Source organism: Mixophyes fleayi, chromosome 2 (genome assembly GCF_038048845.1).
Source record: "Mixophyes fleayi isolate aMixFle1 chromosome 2, aMixFle1.hap1, whole genome shotgun sequence".
In the NCBI taxonomy this organism is placed as follows: domain Eukaryota; kingdom Metazoa; phylum Chordata; class Amphibia; order Anura; family Limnodynastidae; genus Mixophyes; species Mixophyes fleayi.
The window spans coordinates 9,997,437-10,020,871 of NC_134403.1; the positions used below are offsets into that span (position 1 = coordinate 9,997,437).

The following is a 23,435-nucleotide window of genomic DNA, read 5'->3' on the forward strand; positions in this document are numbered from 1 at the left end:
GATGCCGGATTGACACAGCAAAAAAAGGTGGCGCCCCCCCTGCTGTGTATACAGGCTAAACAGACGTGTTGGCCACTGAGATGAAAAAGTCTAATTACCATGAGATTATCTGCCTTCAGACAGTCACAGAAAACAAAAGCAAATTTTGGCCCTGTCTCAGCAATAAATAAATTTCCTTCACACACAAGGCTGTTGCATTTAGAAATCAATACATGATAATAAAAATAAATACATTTATATTTCAAGCGCTGTCACAAGCTTCAATGACAACCACGACAGCTCACTGTCTGCTAGGGTCTTGAGTTCCGGCCATTGTCATGATGACAGGTATGTCACTTACTCCCACGCGCCCCCGGCTGTCACCAGGGCAACAGCCAGAACACTTCTGACATCCACCACAGCGGCCCACCTGGTTTGACAGCTGGGCGCACGTGCGCATTCAATGTCGCTGATTACAGCCTCCTGAGGCTGATTGCCACCCCTGTGGCTTCCTCTGCTCATTGACTCCCTAATAATAAGGTTTACCCTCCCTGCCGGTTATAGCGTGGATTCCTGTCTGTTGCTTACCTGCTACTTTTGTTCCTGTCTATATTCCTGTGGATACACTGGTTCACTGCCTTTTGATATCTCGTTGTCACCCTTTGCCTGTTTACCGAACTCTGCTTGTTTGCCTGTTGTACTAACCTCAGCCTGATTACTGGATTCTGCCTGTTCACTTGTGACCCTGACCTCTGCCTGACTTCTGGATACTGCTTTTTTCCGCCAGTGACCCTGTCACCTTCCTGGGTACCGGTCTCTGCTTGCCAGTCTGTTGCCCTGATTTTTGTGTGTTTACTGGACTCTGTTTGTCTTCTGCCTCCCAGGATTACCTGGGATTCCATTCTGTCTTCAGGTCTCCTCCTACCACCTGCACTGCGCTTGTCAACCATAAGCTCCTACTACTAAGAGTTAAAGACCTGCGGGCATCTGAGTACCTGTAAGCAAGACTCGCTCTACGGGAAAGACGGCTGCTATAGACGAAGTCCTCTAATACCTGTTCTAAGAGCTTATGTTTGGAGCACTGGTCTAACAAGCGCAGGGACTTAGCCCTTTCTGGCCAGTTATTAACCGGCACCACAGTGCCGCTACATTAAATTTTTACATTTAAATTAATAAATATATCCTTTAATACATCTTTAATCCTTTAGTGCTGAGGTTTAACCCATTCAATGCTCCCCTGGCCACATATGTACTCTGGGAAGTCTCACGGATCTGTCAACAGGGTTCAGCGGAGTACAGTTACTCAGCTATTATATAGCACCACTAATTCCGCAGCCCTGTACAGAGAACTCGCTCACATCAGTCTCAGGACCCGTTATCTACCTACTCTGGGTGATATCATGGGGGATCCGTCCACATATTGCAGTATATTACAGTGATTCAGGACCTGTTCTGTACAGTATGTCCTCTGTGGTAGGTGTCATGATGGATCTCCCCACAGGAGGTTGCAGAGTACAGTGACTCAGGACCTGTTCTTCACAGTATGTACTCTGTGGCAGCTGGTGGATCTGTCCACAGGAGGGCAGCATAGTACAGTGCATCAGTACACTGTTATCTGTAAACTCTGTGGGAGGTGTCTCCAGGGGGCAGCATAGTACACTGTACTTTGACATTTTTAGTTATGTATTCTGTGGTAGGTGTCATGAAGGTTCCTTCCCCAGGGGGCAGCAGAGTTGTAGGCTACAAAAGGAATACGGACTCCTTGGTGTCACTCTATAGAGGTTAATAGAGGAGTATGGATTCCTTGATGTCACACTATGAAGGTTAAAGTAGGAGTATGGAGTCCCTGAGAGCACACTGTGGAGGTTACAATAGGCATATGGAATCCTTTGTGGCACATTGTGAAAGTTACAGGAGGAATATTGACTCCGTGATGTCACACTCTGGAGGTTAGAGGAGAAGTATGGAGTCCTTGGTGTCACAATATAGAAGTTACAAGAGAAGTTTGGACATATACTTTATAAATAAATGATATGCTTCATGCTGTGTCTGATTTATATAGTGCCAACAGATTCCACAGGGCCATTAAATAGACACATTAAAAGTCACACTATAATAGGAATACTGTGTCTCTATCAACCACCTATTCTTCCCAGTAAAATTTCTTGAGGGGAGAGACCATGATAATCTGCGCTATTCTTTAGTCGTCCCATCATGCTGTCTAACAACAGAGAGTTTAATTTTTATGCTTTACCCAAGTAATATAATCATATCTGTCATCCAATGCAGTTGACATGACATATTAAAATCCCATCGGTGTTTCTTTGAATTAGCTTTATTGTTGCGTAACTCAATTAAAGATTTTGTTTAATGAGAGCTGAAGATAGTTGCAGTTCAGCATGTGAGCCAGAGGAGGGAGCTCCACCACAGCACGAGGAAAGCACTGTGCTCTATGCATGTGGAAATGCGAAGGAATATGAGATTACCCACAGCACACACACTGACTGGACCCCAGTCTCTGACTACAAGCACAGGAGCAACCTGCTACTGCTCCACAGGAGCCACAAGAATGGAAACAGGCAGGAAAGAGACTAAGTGACTGGAAAGTCACCATGCTAACACACACAGATCAAGAAGAATAAGTTGTGTGCAGGTTACAGAGTGAATCTGACTTCGGAGATGATACAGAGAGCACAGATATAGTCTGGAAGTCTTTTCAGCTCCTCTGGATTGGTGAGTGACAGCTTTGTGGAGACCCCAGACTCAAGTGCGAAGATGGACACCCTACGACTACCCAGGAACATCAGTTACCAGGAGCTTCTGTGCAGGCAACACCTTCTCCAAAGGATCACTGGATCCAGCTGGCAGAACCTGACCACCAATACCACCGGGAATCTGACAGGTGGCCTCCATGGCTTAAACCTCAGCTGTGACTCCCTGTGGCCCAGGAAAAACCAAAACACCACAGGTAAGGAAGGGAGAGGGATATTTGTTAAGTGTGTATGTATGTGTGTGTATATATATATTAAAATATCAGACTGGGGGAACTTTGGTCAGAGACTGCAGTACACAGGTCTCTTCCGAGTCCTCGGCTACAGGTTATATTTGTTGCTGTTTGATTTTCTATACAACTAATATAGTCATATATAATAAGTCCTTAACGGTCGTGTATATTGTGGGTAATGGCCACTTGTATGTTCGCTAATTTCACACCTTATGTTACTATAATCAGGTTTCATATTCCTGTATATCCTGTCCAATCTGTCTTGCTTTTATAGAAACCCGTGTTCCTCTGTACTACTGTAATTTATCCTTCTCTTTGTCCCCTTAACCTGTCCTGTGTCTGCCTGTGAAACCTGCCGTGCTCCGTGCCACTGATACCTGCCGTGCTCCGTTCCACTGATACCTGCCCTGCTCCGTGCCACTGATACCTGCCGTGCTCCGTGCCACTGATACCTGCCGTGCTCCGTGCCACTAAAACCTGCCCTGCTCTGTGCCACTGATACCTGCCCTGCTCCGTGCCACTGATACCTGCCCTGCTCAATGCCACTGAAACCTGCCGTGCTCCGTGCCACTGATACCTGCCCTGCTCCATGCCACTGATACCTGCCCTGCTCCATGCCACTGATACCTGCCCTGCTCCGTGCCACTGATACCTGCCCTGCTCCGTGCCACTGATACCTGCCCTGCTCCGTGCCACTGATACCTGCCCTGCTCCGTGCCACTGATACCTGTCCTGCTCCGTGCCACTGAAACCTGCCGTGCTCCGTGCCACTGAAACCTGCCGTGCTCCGTGCCACTGATACCTGCCCTGCTCCGTGCCACTGATACCTGCCCTGCTCCGTGCCACTGATACCTGCTCTGCTCAGTGCCTCTGTTTCCTGCCCTGCTCAGTGCCACTGATTCCTGCCCTGATCAGTGCCACCGATTCCTGCCCCGCTCTGTGCCACTGATACCTGCCCCGCTCCGTGCCACTGAAACCTGCCCTGCTCCATGCTACTGATACCTGCCCTGCTCAGTGCCACTGATGCTACTGATACCTGTCCTGCTCCGTGCCACTGATACCTACCCTGCTCCGTGCCACTGAAACCTGCCCCGCTCCGTGCCACTGAAACCTGCCTCGCTCCGTGCCACTGAAACCTGCCCCGCTCCGTGCCACTGATACCTGCCCCGTTCTGTGCCACTGATACCTGCCCCGTTCTGTGCCACTGATACCTGCCCCGCTCCGTGCCACTGATACCTGCCCCGTTCTGTGCCACTGATACCTTTAATGATAGCTGTACTTTGTGTCCTGTTTACCCATCCAAGTCTGTACTACTGTAACCTGCCCTATTCAGTGTAATTGATACTGACTGTGTTCTGTGCCATCGAAACCTGTTTTTCTCTTTGTCACTGTAATCTGTCTTGTTCTGTTCTACTGAAACATTTCCTGATAACTGTGATACTGTGACCCATCCTGCTCCATGTACTTTTAACATCTCTGGTCTGTCTTAATGTGACCTGCCCTGTTCTGTGCCACTGAGACCTATCCTGTTTTGTGCTACTAAACCTTTGTGGCTTTGTGTTACTGAAACTTGCCTTGCTCTGTGCCACTAAAAACCTGTCCTGTTCAATGTTACTTAAAACTTCCCCACTCTGTCCTACTGAAACCTGTCCTCCTCTTGATACTAATACTTTTATTGACATAACCTGTCCTCCTCTGTTTCCTCTTAGCCTGTACTACTCAGTGCTAACTTATAGAAACATTGACAGCAGAATTTGACAGCAGATAAGAACCACTTGGCCCATCTAGTCTGCCCATTTTTTAACCTATGCCAACCTCCAACTCTATTTAATCCATGTTTATTTTTAAGGATATCCTTATGTCTATCCCAAGCATGTTTAAACTGCTCTACTGTATTACCCTCTACCACCTCTGATGGGAGGCTATTCCACGTATCCACTACCCTTTCTGTGAAGTCCTTTTTCCTCACCTTTCCTCTGAACCTACTCCCCCCCCAGTGTCAGTACATGTCCTCGTGTTCTAATACTTCTCTTCCTTTGTAGAATGTTTCCCTCCTGTACCTTGTTATAACCCTAGATATATATGAAAGTTTCTATCATGTCCCCCCTTTCCCTTCTCTGCTCTAAGCTATTCATATTAGGGTGCCCTTCTTTGTACAGTCTGTAATGTATTTATATCCTTCTGGAGATACGGCCTCCAGAACTGAACACAGTATCTAGATGAGGCTGTAACAATGCCCTATACCGTGATATTATTACTTCTTTCTTTTTGCTACTACTTCCTCTCCCTATGTAACCAAGCAAAAATAACTATTAAGATAATCTGCCATTTCCTTGTCTCCCTCTACAAGACTCTCACTCTCTGTCTTTAGTCTTATTATTCCTCCTTTTGTTTTTCTCCTTTTACTTATATACCTAAAGAAAAGTTTTGCCCCCTTTACCTATTTACTGGGCCATGTTCTCTTCAGCTTGTGCCTGTGCACATCTGATTACCTTCTTAGCCTCCTTCTGTCTTACAATACACCTGCTTATCTTTCCTAAAGGCCATCTTTTTAGCTCTCACAATACTTGCTACTTCTTTTGCAAACCACACTGGCTTCCTTTTCCTTGTGCTTTTGATACTAATAACTGTTTCTTTTAGTATTGCACTTTTTCATTTCTCCCACCTCTCCTGCACTGCTTTCAACTTCCTCCACTCTGCCAAATAGTCACTTACACATTTTCCCATCTCTACAAAGTCACCCTTCCTAAGATCTAATCCCTTTGTTTTTGTGTAGTATAAGTCAGTCTCTGGGAGGAATTCAATAGGCAACAACTCGACCCGCGCCCTCTTACTGCTACTATGGTAGTAGTTTGCATTGTTACTGTTAGTACGGTAATTTCAACACTGATTTTTGCTCGCAGCTCTGTCAGCTGCAAGCAAAAAAGCAAAAATCAATACTGTAACTTGTTCTGATATCCTAACATGGTGTTAACACAACAATTATTGGGATGGTACATGTACCATTACAACCCTTGTTTAGAAGGGTTTCTCCATACAAGACAGGGGGAGCTTGTGCCAACGAAAGGCGGTAATTCTTACCACCGGTAATACCACTGCTATCGCCGTCAGTAACCACTTGATGTATGTGTCTTTTTGTCATTTAATAAATAAACCCTTTGGAGCCCAGTACTTACAATTTACAATTTGAAGGTTGGAGGGTCACAAATTCAGACCTGGAAGAATGAGGGTTGCTCATCACTGGCATAAGGAATGGAAATATAAGGAAATTGTTAGTTTAATGTTTCTACATAAACCCCTTTCCAGCAGTTTGGCTGATGATGAGGATATTTTAAGACCATAGGAATGTGTCAGTAAACTAAAATTATAACTTTTAGATTGCAAAATCTTGTGTGTCTCACTTCTATCTAAAGGTTATATGTAAGCTTGGCAAAGATGCAAAAGAGTTGCTCTAGAAAACTGACAAGGTAAAAGTAGGCATATTGTGAGACGTTTCATACTGTAAAGGGAATATATATAATACCCTGCTGTATTCTACCTCATCGCTCGCTGATTCCTCGTTTGATTACTGTTACTGACCCTTACCTGGATATTGACTTTGTGGATTGCCTGTGACCATTGACCTCTTGCCCGGATTCTGACTTCATATTTGCCTGTGACCCTGACCCCTTAACCTGGACCTCGACACTGCTACTTTTCCTGTGCCCTTTAGACCTCTAGCCTGGACCTAGACGCTGTCGTTGCCGGCTACATATATACCTTGCCGGAACTTTCACTCCACCTCTGTGTTTCACCAGCACTACGTTCTCAGGTATCAGTTCCTACTACTAGAGTACAAGACCTGGGGGCATCAGAGTACCTGTGAGCTCATCTAGCTCTACGGGAAAAGCGGTTCCTGTAGGCGAAGACCTCTGGAGCGGTTCCAGGAGCTGATGCCTGGGGCGTGAGCCGTAACAATATGCACATGGATTAGTGGCTGCAGTAAGGAATGACTGGAGACCATGCACTTTGCTGGAGGGTCGCACCTCAGCTCATATGATTGTTGCTTTACATTCACTGTGCAAGTTTTATATGATACATTCTGTAACTAATGAAACAAATAAAGTTCTTGTAAGTTGCTGTTAAAGACTTTCTGAGCGATTGTGTTAAATGAAAATAATGTGTTTATTTATGCATTATGCAATTGTTTTGAGAGGGATATATTAGGCTTGAAAATATTTTGGGCCTGATTTGGCAAGGAACGGAAAATGAACACTATTGCGCATTTTTTTGTAAATTGAGTGGAAATTGCAGGTACACCATAGTCAAGTTCAAGCGGATCTCAAGAAACGCTTCTGGTTGCATGTGGGTCGGTGTGCATTCTGCCAATACAGCACTTGCTCCATACAGACATACACACTGTGGTATATGCAGAATGCATATGTATATATAAAGTCTCAGAACGTACAGATAGAAAAAAAATATATTAAAGACATTAGCGCCTATTAATAATCTAGGGCCTGATTCATTAAGGATCTTAACTTGAGAAACTTCTTATTTCAGTCTCTTGGACAAAATCATGTCAATACTAATTTGCACTCCTTGCATTGTAACATGGTTTTGTCCAGGAGATTGAAATAAGAAGTTTCTCAAGTTAAGATCCTTAATGAATCAGGCCCCTAGTCATTAATAAAAACAGTTTTTTAAAAAATAGTTACAAAAAAAAAAATCCCCATGAAATATATGCATCGGGATGGTATTAATGCCTACTGTACATAACATGCATTTTTACCATTGCTCTTCATTTCAAACCCATGTTGTGGCATGCATCCCCACCGTCATCACATTCACGCGGCTCTTACACTCTTGCACTTGCGTTCACTGGCGTATAGGCTGTTTTTGGGCATGTGCTGAGCAATATTATGCAAAATACAGCACTATCAGGATTTAGGTGCCTTAATGAATCAGGCCCTTTATGTTTTAAGTTTCAAGTTTGACCAAAGTGACAGCATCTGTCTGTCATGGATAATGCCAGAAACTGCAATAATACGAAAGCTACTGAGACACGGACCCAAATCCAAAAGAGCCACAGATTATTTTATTGCTATTTTCTTGATGGATGGATTTCTTCCTGGACGAAGCTGGTGCAGGTGTAGAATCGTATTGATTTGTCATGTTTTACACCAAAGGACTTTAACAAAGAGCAAAACTGCAGCTTTTGCAGCACAGATTCAACTTTGGAAAACTAAGTGCTTCAATTTGCACAAGTGGCCTGATGTCTGCCTGGGCATATAGGTTTGCAAAGTAACATTCGTGGGGGAGCAGTGGTTTGAACAGGCAATGGGGAAGAGTTGGGCATGATAATTGGCTGCCCAGCTAGTTACTAGCCGGGCTTACCAGAGCTTAACTCATTGAGCGCCTGGTGCTTCTCGGGAGCGGTCCTTGCATGTGGGCTTTTTTGTTACCCAAATAGATTATTCATTTTACAATTAGATTACGTCGGACCAAGACGGAATGAAAATGTTGGGTATTTATTATTGGAGCATTTATTGTTAATGGTTGCAACAAATAATCATAATTTATTGGGACACTTTATTGAAGTGGACACTGATTTATCACCAGGACGAGACCAGTGGTACTCAGAATTTGCAAAAGACCAAAACAGAAAGAAAGGAAGTGTATATTGGGGCACTCCGGGGTGTAATAAAGTTTAAAATATGTCCAAATTTTTATTGGTATACATTAAAAATAGATAAATCCTCCTGGTTGTATTTAGAAAGTAGCGAAATTTTGATTAAAGAACAAATGACAAAGTTATGTGTGTGTGTAATGTATATAAACAATTATTCAAATATTCCACTGTGTCATTATTATATTTGAGAAATAATTATTTGGCAAATTGAAATATTACTTATTTAATATGTGGAGTCAATTATATTGAAATAAATTGGGTCTGTTTATTATAGAAGAATTATGAGACGGTGGAATATGTGCAGAGTAAAACAGCCTATCTGAAACATCTGTCCTGTCACGCATTAAGTGCACTATGTTCAAGCGTTTATAATGCATACAGCATATACTGGGGACCCTGTTCCCAAGAGCTTACAATCTACACTTCTCTATCAATTCACTGTTGTTAAAATGTTTTAAGGGAGATGACACCCCGGGCTCATTGGCTGAGCAGAGGTGACATTTACCACTGAGATAAATGAATAAATGTGAAGCTGTGGACCAGGAAATGTATTTTGTAGTGAAGCGTCATTAAATGGAGATGTCTGTTCCAATATGATGAGTAGAATCGTCTGGGACTTGTTAATTGTATTTATATTTATCTCTCCGTTAATTTGTATTCGTCTCCTGTCACTTATTCTCAAATCCATTAATGTTTAACACATTTTTTTAAACAATACTATACTTTAATGGCACTATCCTATAACATCTTTCTTACGTGTGTCCTATGGTATGTACACTCCTGGTCTGATTCATCAATGGATGTAAACGGCGACTTTGTGCATATTATCCGCAAAATCACTCTGCGCATGCCCAGAACCGTACCATACGCCACAGAACGAAGCCGCGTACAATTAATCTTCGAACACAAAGGACACTCACTGCAGACTGTGATTTGAGGGAGGGAATGGGGCAGGGAAGGGGCGTTTGCCCATAGTCAATGTACAATAAAGGCGTGCCAATCACGAGCACACGCAGCATTGTCCGGTTCATACTCTGGGAAAGTTACTTGTTTTTCAACTGTATCTCTTGCTCCAGCTACATGTCTGGTCTAAGTGCCGATTGCAAGTGAAGATGACTAAGTATGTATGTAAATAGATGTGTTTGCACTCAGGAGCAATTATGAAAATATTTTATGTACAGTAGACATTCAAAGGGGGGGATTCAATTGTTCCGCCGAGTTAAAAAAAATCCCTACGCGTAAAAAATCATGCAATTCAATTCTAAAACAGGTAAGCCAGCCCACGCACGTTAATCATTGCTGCTTGTGTGTTTTGCATCAGCATTCATTTCTATTGCATTACACAACCTTTCTATTTTATAATATCTACATACAGTACTTTTTTTTTTTACTATATTTTTTTATTTTACTTTTTTTACTATAACACAATATTTACCATGACAAAGCACATTCCTACATACATATTAGAACATATAACATACATAAATATATTAATTAGTGTTTATTATTTTTATAAAAAAAATTATTTACATGTTTTTTGTAAAAGAAAATCACCTTTTTCATGTTATGCATTACTGATAAACATATTTTTTTCTTTTTTTTTTACATTATTACATGATTTCAAATAGTTTTCTTATGTTTTTAATTTTTTTGCACAGCCACGAGAGGTGCGAAATAAAACTGGAGATTTGACAGTTTACCGTGCTGCGTTAAAAACGATTGAATAGCTTTTAACGCTTCTCCCTCCCTCCCTCCCTATACTTTCAATGAATCTTCTACTTGTCTGCGATAGGACTGTTTGTGCAAAACAAAGGTGCGTTAAATTTTTTATTGAATATCGAGTAAAGTTAATCCACTCTAAAATGAGTGAAAACCGCGTTAAAATGTAAAAACAAAACCTGCGGTCAATTGAATTCCCCCCATAACGTCCTAATAAATGTATTTCATTGAATGAAACATTTTATGTTTTGTTATTAAATCTTATTAACAGGTAGAGATGGTCACTGACCCCTGTGTTTTGGTTTTGGATTCGGTTTTGGATCTGGATTAACGTCGTGTTTTGGTTTTGGTTTTGCAAAACCGCCATTGTGTGTTTTGATGTTTTTTTTGGTTTTGTTTGGTTTTGTTTTGCTATTTTATTGGAAAATCCATGTTTTTGGGCCTAAAATAACCCAATTTAGTGCTCCAACTGTTTTAGAGATAAGTAATCTAATTGTTGAGGTAATAAATCATCCAAAAAAACAGTTTAATTCTTCGTTGGTAGGCCTTCATTTATTCTACACACAAAACAGATTGTCTTCCTCTCCATCTATGCATATTGGCAATGCAGCCATCGTCTTTGGATGTACATTACACCCTACACTTATAGTTAAATATGTAAAGAAATGGAAAAAGGCAGTTTGCTTTCTGTCTCTATAGGCCCCCCTCCACTTGTTTAAAAAAACAAAAAATTCAGCCGTTATAGACTGTACAATATTAATTGAAATGGACAAAGCCCGTTTGGTTTCTGCCTCTATAGGCCCCCCTCCACTTGTCAAAAATACAAAAAAATTCAGCCGTTATAGACTGTACAATATTAATTGACATGGAGAAAGCCAGTTTGGTTTCTGTCTCTCTAGGCCCCCCTCCACTTGTATAAAATACCAAAAAATTCAGCCGTTATAGACTGTACAATATTATGAGAAATGGACAAAGTCAGTTTGGGGTCACTCTGTCTATGACACCCTACCCTTAAGGAGAAATTGCTTGACCTGCCTCTGGGATGACGATTCACCCCCAGCAGCAGCAACAGCAGCAGCAGTGGGACTAACGCTTTCTTCAGATGAATCAATAATAGTGCAGGAGTCATCCAGCCTTAAGTGGGATGCCGGGCTAACTCCGAGCGCTACTGAGGATATTGATGAGGATGGTGTGGTGGGTGTATTTTGTAGCCATCGGGATGTCGGTGAGCGGAGGGTCTTAGCTGATGAGGGAGTGCTTGAATTTTTTTGGGAAGAACTTTCAGCTTTTCCCAACACTTTGCCATGAACTTTTCGTTAAATGGCGTAACATAGATGAGGTTCCAAGATGGTTAAGGTCCCTCCCTCGACTGACTGTGGCTTGACATACACTACAAATGGCTATACAATTGTTGTCTGGATTTGGGTAGAAATAATTCCACACATAAGAAGTGGATTTTTTTGTTTTATGCCCAGGCATGACAATGGCCTTTTTCTTGTCACGTGCCAGAACTGCTGCCACTGGTGCAGGACTTACACAAACAACCTCATCCTCACCAACATCCTCATTAGCGCCCTCGTCGCCTACACAAATCTCCCCCTCATCCTCTTCTAATTCCAAAGTGGCATCCTCAATTTGGGTATCACCGGCTACACTCGGGCTATTAAGGCACACATCAGCAGAATGCTCACGATTAGACATCCCACTGTTGGATGGACTCACCACAGGGATTGTTGTCATTTGTGAATCAGAGCAAACATTCTCCTCTAATGCCTCACTGTTATCTTGCAGCTCGGCTTTGACGCGTAACAGTAGTTGTGCACCAATTGTAGGCTGGGTAACTTTTTGGGATCTGCCACTAATAGCCAAAGGTGAAGGCCTCATTCTCTATTTGCCAATGCGTGTGTAGAATGGCATGCTTGCAATTTTTTTTTTTATCGTCACTTAACTTTTGCTCAGTTACACTTCTTTTTCGTTTCAATAGAGTAAATTTTTTTGGGGGTTTTGTTTTTTGCACTAATTTGGAAACACTCTGTTGTTTGACATCGCCTTGGCCAGATGACGTACTGGGAACACTAACATCAGGACTGGTGACAGAACCTGGTTGCTCATTCTGATCATATGTGGACTGCTTTGAATCCATTCTGAGCGCAAACCACTGGGGAGTGCTAAAAATTAATTGGTAGATACTGCTGACAGATATGACTTTTGACAGCCAGAAATATTTATGCACAATTATGGGGGACACCCCAAAAGCACCGAGGAGTGCTAAAAATTAGTTGGTAGATACTGCTGACAGATATGACTTTTGACAGCCAGAAATATTTATGCACAATTATGGGGGACACCCCAAAAGCACTGGGGAGTGCCAAATATTAACAAAAAATAATAAACCTCTATCCTCCTCTCTTCTCTAGCGATTTTTGTTACAGCAATTGCAATAAGAATATTGGATTATCTGTCCCTGCTCTAATCAGCCTGTGACTACACCCTGCTCTCTCCCTCTGTCAAATGGCGATGGATTGCTGTGGAGGCGTGTATTTATAAAGTTGAAGTATCGCGAGAACCGAGATCCGACGACGTCACAATGACGTGCGGTCTCGATTTGGATTTGGAACGGGCGGGAGAGTACCGAGCTGCTCAGCTCGGTACTCGGATACCCAAAGTTCGGGTGGGTTCGGTTCTCAGGGAACCGGACCCGCCCATCTCTATTAACAGGTGACATGAATTTTTTTCTAATTTCTATGCGTTCTTATGATTATTTATTTTCCTCGTATACATTGGACGTATCCTGTACTTATTGGTGTAGTAGAGCAGAGTGGACCTACACCCAAATTCATCACCCCACGTATCTTCACATCCACTCCTTTTTGAATAATGGTGCACGGATTCACGATTTACATGCAATTTAAAAAATACATGGTGCACTCAATATGCGTCCCTTGATGAATCAAGCCCACCTTGACTTCTTCCTCTCAAACAACCTCAACCTTTTGGCAATATCAGAAGCAAGGTGTGACTGGATCACTCATAAATAACTTATGGTATCAATTTATTGAAGGGAAATAGCGCAGGGCGCTGATTTATATAAGTTGCCAATGCACTAATTTTTAATATTATATATATTCTGAGATAGGAAATCGTTATTTCTGAGCCTGTTAGGAACCCCTCCAGCCGGCACAACACAACCCGGAATCTACTCTGCCAGTCAGGTGTTCACTGGAGCCCCTGATGGTGGGGACAGACTGGGCCGCAGACTGACAGAGGGTCGTGAAGTGCGTACCAGCTGGGGAGAACCCAGGCAAGAGGAGTCAGGTCCACGCAGAGGTCAAGGGCCGGCAGCAGACAACAGTATCGATGAACAAGCTGAGGTCAGGGGTCACAGGCAAATAGCAGAACGGGTAAACAGGCCAAAGATCAGGGTCACAGGAAACACGAGCAAGGTCCAAATCAAAGCCAAGGGCCATACACGGGGAGTCAAATAGAGATATCAGGATACAGGACAGGAACTAGCAGGTTAGCAGACTGGAACACAGGAGCTATAACCGGCAATGAGGCAGCAGACCTCATTGCCTTAAATACCAGTGGCCACCAATCAGAGCCTAGCTCTGAATTAGACACAGCCCCCAGCATAATTAATAGGCTGCATTAATTAGCCCACAGGCTAGAACATGGTGAGCGCTGCGCCCGGCTTCCTCTCATTGCCGGGACGCAGCGCCGAAGCGTCTTCTCATTGCCCCGGCAACGGCCGGGTCAGGACCGGAAGTGACGTCCCGGTCGCCATAGCGACGGCCGGGACGCAGGTGAGTGAGTCGCGGCTGGGCACCGCCGCGGCTCGTAACAGTACCCCCCCCTTGAGGAGGGGTCGAGGGACCCCGACATCCAGGTTTTCTTGGGAACCTCCTGAAGAATTCCTTCAATTGTTTAGGGGCATGGAGTTGTCTTCGCGGAACCCAAGATCGCTCTTCTAACCCGCGGTTCCTCCACTGCACCAGGAAGTGCTCCTGTCCTTGCACTTTTTTGGAATCTAAAATCCTTTGAACCACATATCTTAGTGGCTTACTCGAACTTCCCCCAGGCACAGTTGAGGATTGGCTAGGATACAATACCGGCTTCAACAATGAACAATGAAATGTGTTCGGAATTTTTAGTGAACTAGAAATCTTCAATCTAAAAGCTACCGGATTGATCTGTTTGGTAATCATGAACGGCCCAATAAATTTAGGCCCTAGTTTTTTACAAGGCTGTCTGAGCCTAAGATTTCTAGTTGATAGCCATACTTTCTGGCCCACTTTGAATGGGCAGGTGGTACGGTGGCGATCCGAAAAATTTTTGGCCGACAATGAGGATTTTTTCTAGGCGGACTGAACTTTCCCCCAAATTACTTTCAGATCAGCAGCTGTGGAATGAATCTCCGGAATACCAGCAGATTTGAGAGAGTACAGAGAATTAGACCTGGGATGGAAACCGAAGTTACAGTAGAACGGGGAAGTTTGAGTAGACGAGTGAGATGAGTTATTGTAGGCAAACTCTGCCCAAGGCAGTGAAGATGACCAGTTGTCATGGAATTCTGAGGAATAACATCGGAGGAACTGTTCAAGTGCTTGGTTAACCCTTTCAGTTTGCCCGTTAGACTGAGGGTGGTATGCAGATGACAGACTGATCCGGATTCCGAGGAGGGTGCAGAAGGATTTCCAGAATTGTGCTATGAATTGTGAACCACGATCAGAAACAATATCGGAAGGAAGTCCATGGAGCCGGAAAACATGTTGTATGAAGAGAATGGCCAGATCTCGAGCTGTAGGAAGCCTGGTTAATGGGATGAAATGTGCCATTTTACTGAAACGGTCCACCACAACCCAAATAGTATTATGTCCTGCAGAAGGTGGCAAATCAACAATAAAATCCATGGACAAATGTGTCCAAGATTTTGCAGGAATGGGCAATGGAAGCAATTGACCCACCGGGCGAGTCCTGGGGACTTTGTTCCTGGCACAAATTTCACACGAGAGGACATGACTCTTGACCTCAGCGGACAAGGATGGCCACCAGACCGTACGGGAAAGGATCTCCAGCGTCTTATAAACTCCAGGGTGTCCAGCAGACCTACTATTATGCTCCTCTGCAAGAACCGCCTTCCTTAGATGGACTGGAACAAAAAGACGTTGTTCCGGAGTAGTATCAGGGGCTAATTTCTGGAATCTCTGAAGTGTGATACTCAGATCTTGGGTTAATCCAACATGGATTATGGAAGGAGGAATAATAGGCTCTGGGTTCGAAACTGGAACGTGGTGTGCCAAGAAACTTCTGGACAGAGCATCTGCCCGGACATTTTTGGAACCCGGTCGATAGGTGATCAGGAAATTGAACCGGGTAAAGAATAACGACCAACGGGCCTGTCTGGGATTTAGACGTTTGGCCGATTGTATATATTGCAAGTTCTTGTGGTCGGTAATGACAGAGATCTGATGTGGAGCAACCTCCAGCCAATGTCGCCACTCCTCGAAGGCCCATTTGATTGCCAACAGTTCCCTATTCCCGACATCATAGTTGGCTTCTGCTGAAGAGAACTGGCGGGAGAAATAGGCACACGGGTGTAGACGATTAGTATGAGGGTCCTTCTGTGATAGTATAGCCCCAGCACCGACGTCAGAGGCGTCGACCTCAAGAACAAATGATTTAGCTGGATCCGGGTGTCTAAGGACCTGAGCGGAGACAAAGGCTTTTTTCAGGCTTTCGAATGAGGCTACTGCTTGAGGCGACCAATTAGTTGGATCCATTCCTTTATGGGTTAGGGCGACAATGGGAGCCACGATGTCCGCAAAACCTGGAATGAACCTTCTATAATAATTGGAGAAGCCCAGAAACCTCTGCACCGCCTTAAGGTTGTTTGGTTGCACCCAATCTAGAATAGCCTGAACCTTAGTTGGATCCATGGAGAATCCCTCAGAAGAGATTATGTAACCTAAAAAGGATACTTTCTGCACCTCGAACTCACACTTTTCTAGTTTGGCGTAAAGGTGGTTCTCTCGCAGTCTTCGTAGAACTTGTTTAACGTGATTCTGATGTACAGACAGAGATCTGGAATAGATGAGGATATCATCTAAATAGATGACCACGAAACTACCAAGAAAGTCCCGAAGAACCTCATTGATTAAGTCCTGGAATACTGCAGGTGCATTGCTAAGACCGAACGGCATAACCAAGTATTCATAATGGCCAGAGTGCGTATTGAATGCCGTCTTCCACTCGTCTCCCTCCTTGATACGGATGAGGTTATACGCTCCACGAAGATCGATTTTTGAGAAGACAGTAGCACCTCTCAGCTGATCAAATAATACGGAGATGAGCGGAAGGGGATAGGTATTCTTGATTGTAATAAGATTCAATCCCCGGTAATCAATACAGGGTCTTAGTCCTCCGTCCTTTTTGGATACAAAGAAGCATCCTGCTCCTACGGGAGATTTAGACGGCCTGATGAAGCCCTTCTCCAGATTTTCTTCAATGTATTCCTGCATGGACTTGGTCTCCGGACCAGAGAGAGAGTACAGGCGACCCTTAGGCAACTTGGAACCAGGAATAAGCTCGATGGCACAGTCAAAGTCACGGTGAGGTGGTAAGGTGTCAGCAGCTTTCTTGGAGAACACATCCCAGAACTCATGATATTGTGAGGGAAGCTGCTCCGGAATAGACTGAATCACCCGCAGGGGCAGTGACAAGCAGGACTGTGTACAGTAAGAGCTCCACTGGACAATTTCTCCTTTTACCCAGTCCATGACAGGGTTATGACGGGAAAGCCATGGGTGGCCCAAGATCAAGGGAACTGATGAACAATCGATAAGAAGGAAGGTTATTGACTCTGAATGGAGAGCTCCGATTTTTAATTGTAGTGGCGAGGTCTCCCAGGAAATCTTGCCACCAGGCAACGGACCTCCATCTAATCCACAGACAGTAATAGCGGACTTGAGTTTTACCATCGGAATTTTAGCAGCGCAGGCGAACCCGATGTCCAGGAAGTTGCCTGCAGCTCCACTATCAACGAAGGCGGACAGGTCCATTGAACAAGCACTAAACATGAGCTGTGCAGGGATCAATACGGCGTTTTTCGGGGAGACAATCTGCAGACCTAGGTGAACTTTCCCCTCGTTCCCTAGGCATGCTCTTTTCCCGGCTTATTCGGGCAGGAACGGGAGAAGTGGCCTTTTGTGCCGCAATAGAGACATAGGCCCTGTGATCTTCTCTTGTCTCTTTCCTCAGGGGAGAGACGATACGCCCCCAATTGCTGGGGTTCCTCACCATCCGTGGGAACAGGAATGAAGCCGGATAGAGGTGATGATGTCTGCTTTTCGATTTTCCGCTCTTTAAATCTCCTGTCGATTTTAATGGAGAGGTGCATCAGATCCTCCAGAGAGGTAGGAGATGGGTACTGCACCAAAGAGTCTTTGACCTGTTCCGACAGGCCAAGACGGAACTGACTCCGCAAGGCAGGATCATTCCATCCACTATCAGGTGACCATCTACGGAATTCAGCGCAGTATTCCTCTGCCGAGCACCGGTCTTGTTTCAAGGCCCGTAGATGAGTTTCAGCGGAGGCAGTACGGTCCGGGTCGTCATATAGTAGACCTAACGCCTTGAAGAAAGCGTCTACTGACTGCATGGCAGGACTGGTCTGCAGCAAGGAAAACGCCCAGGACTGGGGGTCACCCTGTAGAAGGGAAATAATAATCCTGACTCTTTGATGCTCTGACCCGGAGGAGCGGGGTCTCAATCGGAAATAGAGCTTGCAGCTCTCCCTGAAATTCCGAAACAGGGACCTATTTCCAGAGAAGCGATCCGGCAAGTTCATCTTAGGTTCACAGACGGAACTTGGAGTGGGTTGTGACACTTTTGCGGCTTCTTCTTGAACAGACAGACGATCAGCCAATCCCTGGATCATCTGATATAAGGACTCAACATGGGCTGCTAGGGCTTGTGCCGGAGACGGTGAGGATCCACTTGCATCCATTCCAACCTCGTCTCCGTGAGTGGGCCGGTTATAATGTTAGGAACCCCTCCAGCCGGCACAACACAACCCGGAATCTACTCTGCCAGTCAGGTGTTCACTGGAGCCCCTGATGGTGGGGACAGACTGGGCCGCAGACTGACAGAGGGTCGTGAAGAGCGTACCAGCTGGGGAGAACCCAGGCAAGAGGAGTCAGGTCCACGCAGAGGTCAAGGGCCGGCAGCAGACAACAGTATCAATGAACAAGCTGAGGTCAAGGGTCACAGGCAAATAGCAGAACGGGTAAACAGGCCAAAGATCAGGGTCACAGGAAACACGAGCAAGGTCCAAATCAAAGCCAAGGGTCATACACGGGGAGTCAAATAGAGATATCAGGATACAGGACAGGAACTAGCAGGTTAGCAGACTGGAACACAGGAGCTATAACCGGCAATGAGGCAGCAGACCTCATTGCCTTAAATACCAATGGCCACCAATCAGAGCCTAGCTCTGAATTAGACACAGCCCCCAGCATAATTAATAGGCTGCATTAATTAGCCCACAGGCTAGAACATATGGTGAGCGCTGCGCCCGGCTTCCTCTCATTGCCGGGACGCAGCGCTGAAGCGTCTTCTAGTTGCCCCGGCAACGGCCGGGTCAGGGCCGGAAGTGACGTCCCGGTCGCCATAGCGACGGCCGGGACGCAAGTGAGTGAGTCGCGGCGGCTGGGCACCGCCGCGGCTCGTAACAGAGCCTGTGTTTACCAAGCCTTTGGTGTATTGTGATGTGGGGAACTGGTTTGTTTTGGGGTTTTTTTGTTGTTCTGTGGAAATGTGTATTCGGCAACTGTCTGAAGTATTCATGCCAGTCAGACCTTTTGACTTGTTAGTGAGTCTCCTGCCTCTGAAATAAGATCCAGGAAATCACAGCAAGGTTTTTAAGAATTTTATAGCAAAGTATAAATATTAGTAGCTTTGCAATGCAAGTAAATTCATGTTTGTGTAAATAGAGTACATCCTGATTCTAAAAATAGACTATTTCGGAACTGTATAAAAGATGAGCTGTGTGAGCATGTAAGTGTTCTTCTGATTTCAACATCTGACTTGATCACTGGTACCTCAGCAAATAAACCATCTTGCTTCAAAGACCTGCTTGGAAACATCTTCAATATTGCTGTATTCCTGTGATCTGCAGATTAGACCCTAAATCTAATCCGTTCTCTGGCTGTCTCTGAGGTTTGGATCCAAGCGTTTCCAGTACCACCGCTCTGCCTGCTACCCAGCAGCCCCGGTCAATGTGATAGGCCAGAGGGGGATCCATTCACAACAGTCCGGAGTTACCAGCCCAGGTACACCAGCAACGAGATACACTAGCAGCGTCATTTACCCAGAAGAAACCCGATACTGGATGCCGGTAAGGAGTCCAGTGGTTCGTGTAAGCCCCTCCTACTGGCGGCTAGAGGGCGCATTTAGGATAATGAAAGGGAATGGTGGCAAAGTAAGCCCAGCCGGTTCCCAGCAACAACAGACAGGGTGGCATAGGCGGTCCATCCTGTCACACAAGGCTTAGACAAACACTGCACATCCCCTTTGATAATCCCCTTAAGTCTCCAAACTTCTACCTCTAACCTCCTCTCTAGGCCTTGTCCAGTGGACTATCTCTTTTACTCCTAATGATGGTCACTGCCTTGATCTTGTTTTCTGTAGATTATGTTCAGTTCCTGATTTCTCTACCAGGCCTCTTCATCCCTTCACAGTTCTCAGTTCTATTAATTTACAACAACTTTCCTTTCTGCAACAGCTTTACCTTCCCAATCTCTGCATTCTCCTCTCCTTAACCAATAACCTTTCATCAGCTGCAGCTCCAGCTTCTCCAGCCCTGGCACACCTAAGAAACAAATTGCTTTCAAAAACTCTCGCAAACATTGCCGATAGTCTTGCACTTCTAATGACCTCCTTAAATATACTGCGATCTAGCACTCATGTTAAAATGCTCTGGACAGTGCCAAACAAACACACTTATATTCTCTCATAACAGCTCAAACTTCTCGCTTCAAACTGCTTTTTAATACCTTTAAATCTCTTCTTAAGCCTCCCACACCAAACTTTCTGACTACCATCAATGCCCAATATCTATTTGGCTTCCTAGTTTAAGGCCAAGATCTGACATGAAATTTTCTCCTCTTCCCTGAATAACAACTTGCTCAGTTCCTTCCCTGCACCCCCCAGTTATTTCCTCTTCATTTAATCCCACAAACCTTCTTCCACTCTGCTACTTGTCCACAGGACCCTATCACCTCACAAATCAGATGCTTCCTGTGCTCATCCTAGCTTTAACATCTGCAGTCTCTTTTTCTTCATTTGTATCTTGCCATCCTTATTTTCAGGCCTTCAGTAATTACTCCTATTCTGATAGAAAACCTCTTGCAGGTTACTGTCCTATTTCTCAGCTCCCTCGCCTTGCAAGCTTCTTGCCTACACTTTCCTCTTGACACAACCTATTGGATCCTTTTCAGTCAGACTTTCATTCCCAACACTCCTCAGAGACAGCACTGACTATGGGGTCAATGATTTCATCACAGCTAAATCTAAAGGCGACTTTTTACTTATAATTCTACTAGACCTTCCTGCTGCAGGTGACACTGTTGACCATTCACTTCTAATACAGATGCTACCTTCCATAGGATACTGTACTATCCTGCTTATCAATCTCTTTCAGTGTTTGTTTTTCTGGATCCAGTTCCTCTATCAGTTGGAGTAACACATGGTTAATTCCTAGGTCCTTTGCTCTTCTCTATCTATACAAATTCTCTTGGAAAACAAATAAGCTACGTAGGACTTTAGTGTCATCTGTGTATGATACCCAATCGTATCCATCCTCTCTGGATCTCTTACCAACTGTTTTAGCCTGTGTTACTGAATGTCCGTCCATACATCTAAAAAACATTTAGAGAATATGTTCGTATTACACATAAGACACTGTAAAATCTTTAATTCATTCACTTATCTTCCACATTGACTATTGCAATTCCTTCCTTAGTGGCCTTTCCCTATCCAAACTCTCAGCCCTACAATCTATTTTGCATCCGGTGGTTAGATGAATTTTCTTGCAAAATGTTTTTCTGCAGTTGCTCCTATCTGCCAGTCACTATGTTTGTTGTCTGTATTTTACAGAATACAATGTAAAATGCTTCTATTGAAATACAGGGTCCTAAATAACACTGCACCATCATACTTCTCTTCACCTATCTCCCAACTAGACCCATCCTCTCTGCCCAAGATCTTCTTCTTTCATCCACACTCATTACATGCTCCCAGTACCGGTTGCATGACTTTTTTCAGACTGCATTCACTCTGTGGATTTCCTGCCCTTGTACTACAAGACTTTCCCCAGCTCCAAATCTTCAAGCATTCTCTGAAAACCACTTAGCCAGCACGGTGGCTCAGTGGTTAGCACTTCTGCCTCACAGCACTAGGGTCATGAGTTCAATTCCCGACCATGGCCTTATCTGTGTGGAGTTTGTATGTTCTCCCTGTGTTTGCGTGGGTTTTCTCCGGGTGCTCCGGTTTCCTCCCACACTCCAAAACATACTAGTAGGTTAATTGGTTGCTATCAAAATTAACCCTAGTCTGTCTGTGTATGTTAGGGAATTTAGACTGTAAGCTCCAATGGGGCAGGGACTGATGTGAGTGAGTTCTCTGTACAGCGCTGCGGAATCAGTGGCGCTATATAAATAGATGATGATGATAATTAAGCAGTTTATCAAATTCCTGAACTACCCTCTTACCCTCCCTAGGATTTTCTACCAGATTACCCACCTCTACGCAGTTCACACAAACCTTACATTTATTTTACTTCTATAGTCAAACATCCCTCTGACCCCCAGAATATCATTTCTCTGTGATTGAATCATATAACCCACTAACACTTTTCGCATTGCAATCATGCTGGACCAATATGTGGCTTTTACCCTCTTGTATCTAACGCCATAGATTTTAAGCTTTCGAGTAGCATCCCCTTAACTCTTTGTCTGCTAATATCAGTCACGTTTTACTACAGTGTTCCCACTTGTAAAATGTACAGAGTATGCTGGTGTTATAGAAATACATATTAATGATATTATTATTATTATTATTATTATTATTATTATAGTAGAAGATATGTAAGGTGGTCACAGCAGACTGTGGCATAATTATAAGATAATAAGATACCTGTTAAAAATATCTGCTCATTCTTTAAGCTCCCCATACACCATGGGAGAAACCCTTCACAGGGTGAACAGTCCTGTACCCTACGGATTATGTTGCAGATGGAGGGGATTAGTGAATCCAGAACCCCACGGTACAGATTGTTGTGATATATTTCTGTTTGTTTACTGTACATGATGTGTCTGGGTAGAGAGCTGTATGTATTATAGCGCTATAATATGACGGCAATGAATAGCAGGGATAATAAGGGATTACACTGCATGGCCACACGCTGTATAGACAAAGGATTTATTTCCATTTCAGGATTAATAAAAGATACCATGCTGACCCAGAGTAACACACGCCACACTAACACTACACATGGAGAACACGTTCAGTGTGCAAAGCTGAAATGTCACATACAGAACACATGTAAAGCACATACACAATACATGTAGAGTGCACTCAATGTATAATACATATAGGTACAAGCAGAATACATGTGAAGCACAGACAGAGAACATGTAGAGCACAAGCAGAGATACATGTTCACTCATTGCACATTCCTGTACTGTGGAGAACACACAGGAGCAGCTCCCCCTACTTAGGTCACTGACAGCTATAAACAAGCCGTGTGTTACAGTAGTCATACAGTAAGCTGACACATGACCCACTAATATTTACTTGTACTGTACAGGAGATACCATACATTCTGACTACTTACATCAGCCTCATGGAGCTGGAACTAAGGGGTTTATTTACTGTGATGATACCAGGACGTTAGGTTAGAGGTTCATGAACCTAGGGGTCAGTATCACACAATTAAATAGAGAAAGTGGATATAATAGTATCTTTATTACAAATGATGAACATCTAATGCAAACAATTGCCACT

The 23,435-nt window shown here is 44.1% G+C and overlaps 1 protein-coding gene across 1 annotated transcript in view; it reads left to right on the forward strand.

The window, feature by feature from the left end:
• Positions 1–2,343: 2,343 nt before the first annotated feature.
• The window catches only part of CCKBR (cholecystokinin B receptor), a 54,531-nt gene continuing 33,439 nt past the window's right edge, over positions 2,344–23,435 (forward strand). Inside the window, exon 1 of the mRNA XM_075198446.1 lies at positions 2,344–2,947. Within this exon, the coding sequence (XP_075054547.1) occupies positions 2,755–2,947 (193 nt within the window). The 5' untranslated portion in view covers positions 2,344–2,754. The remainder of the gene's footprint in view (positions 2,948–23,435) is intronic.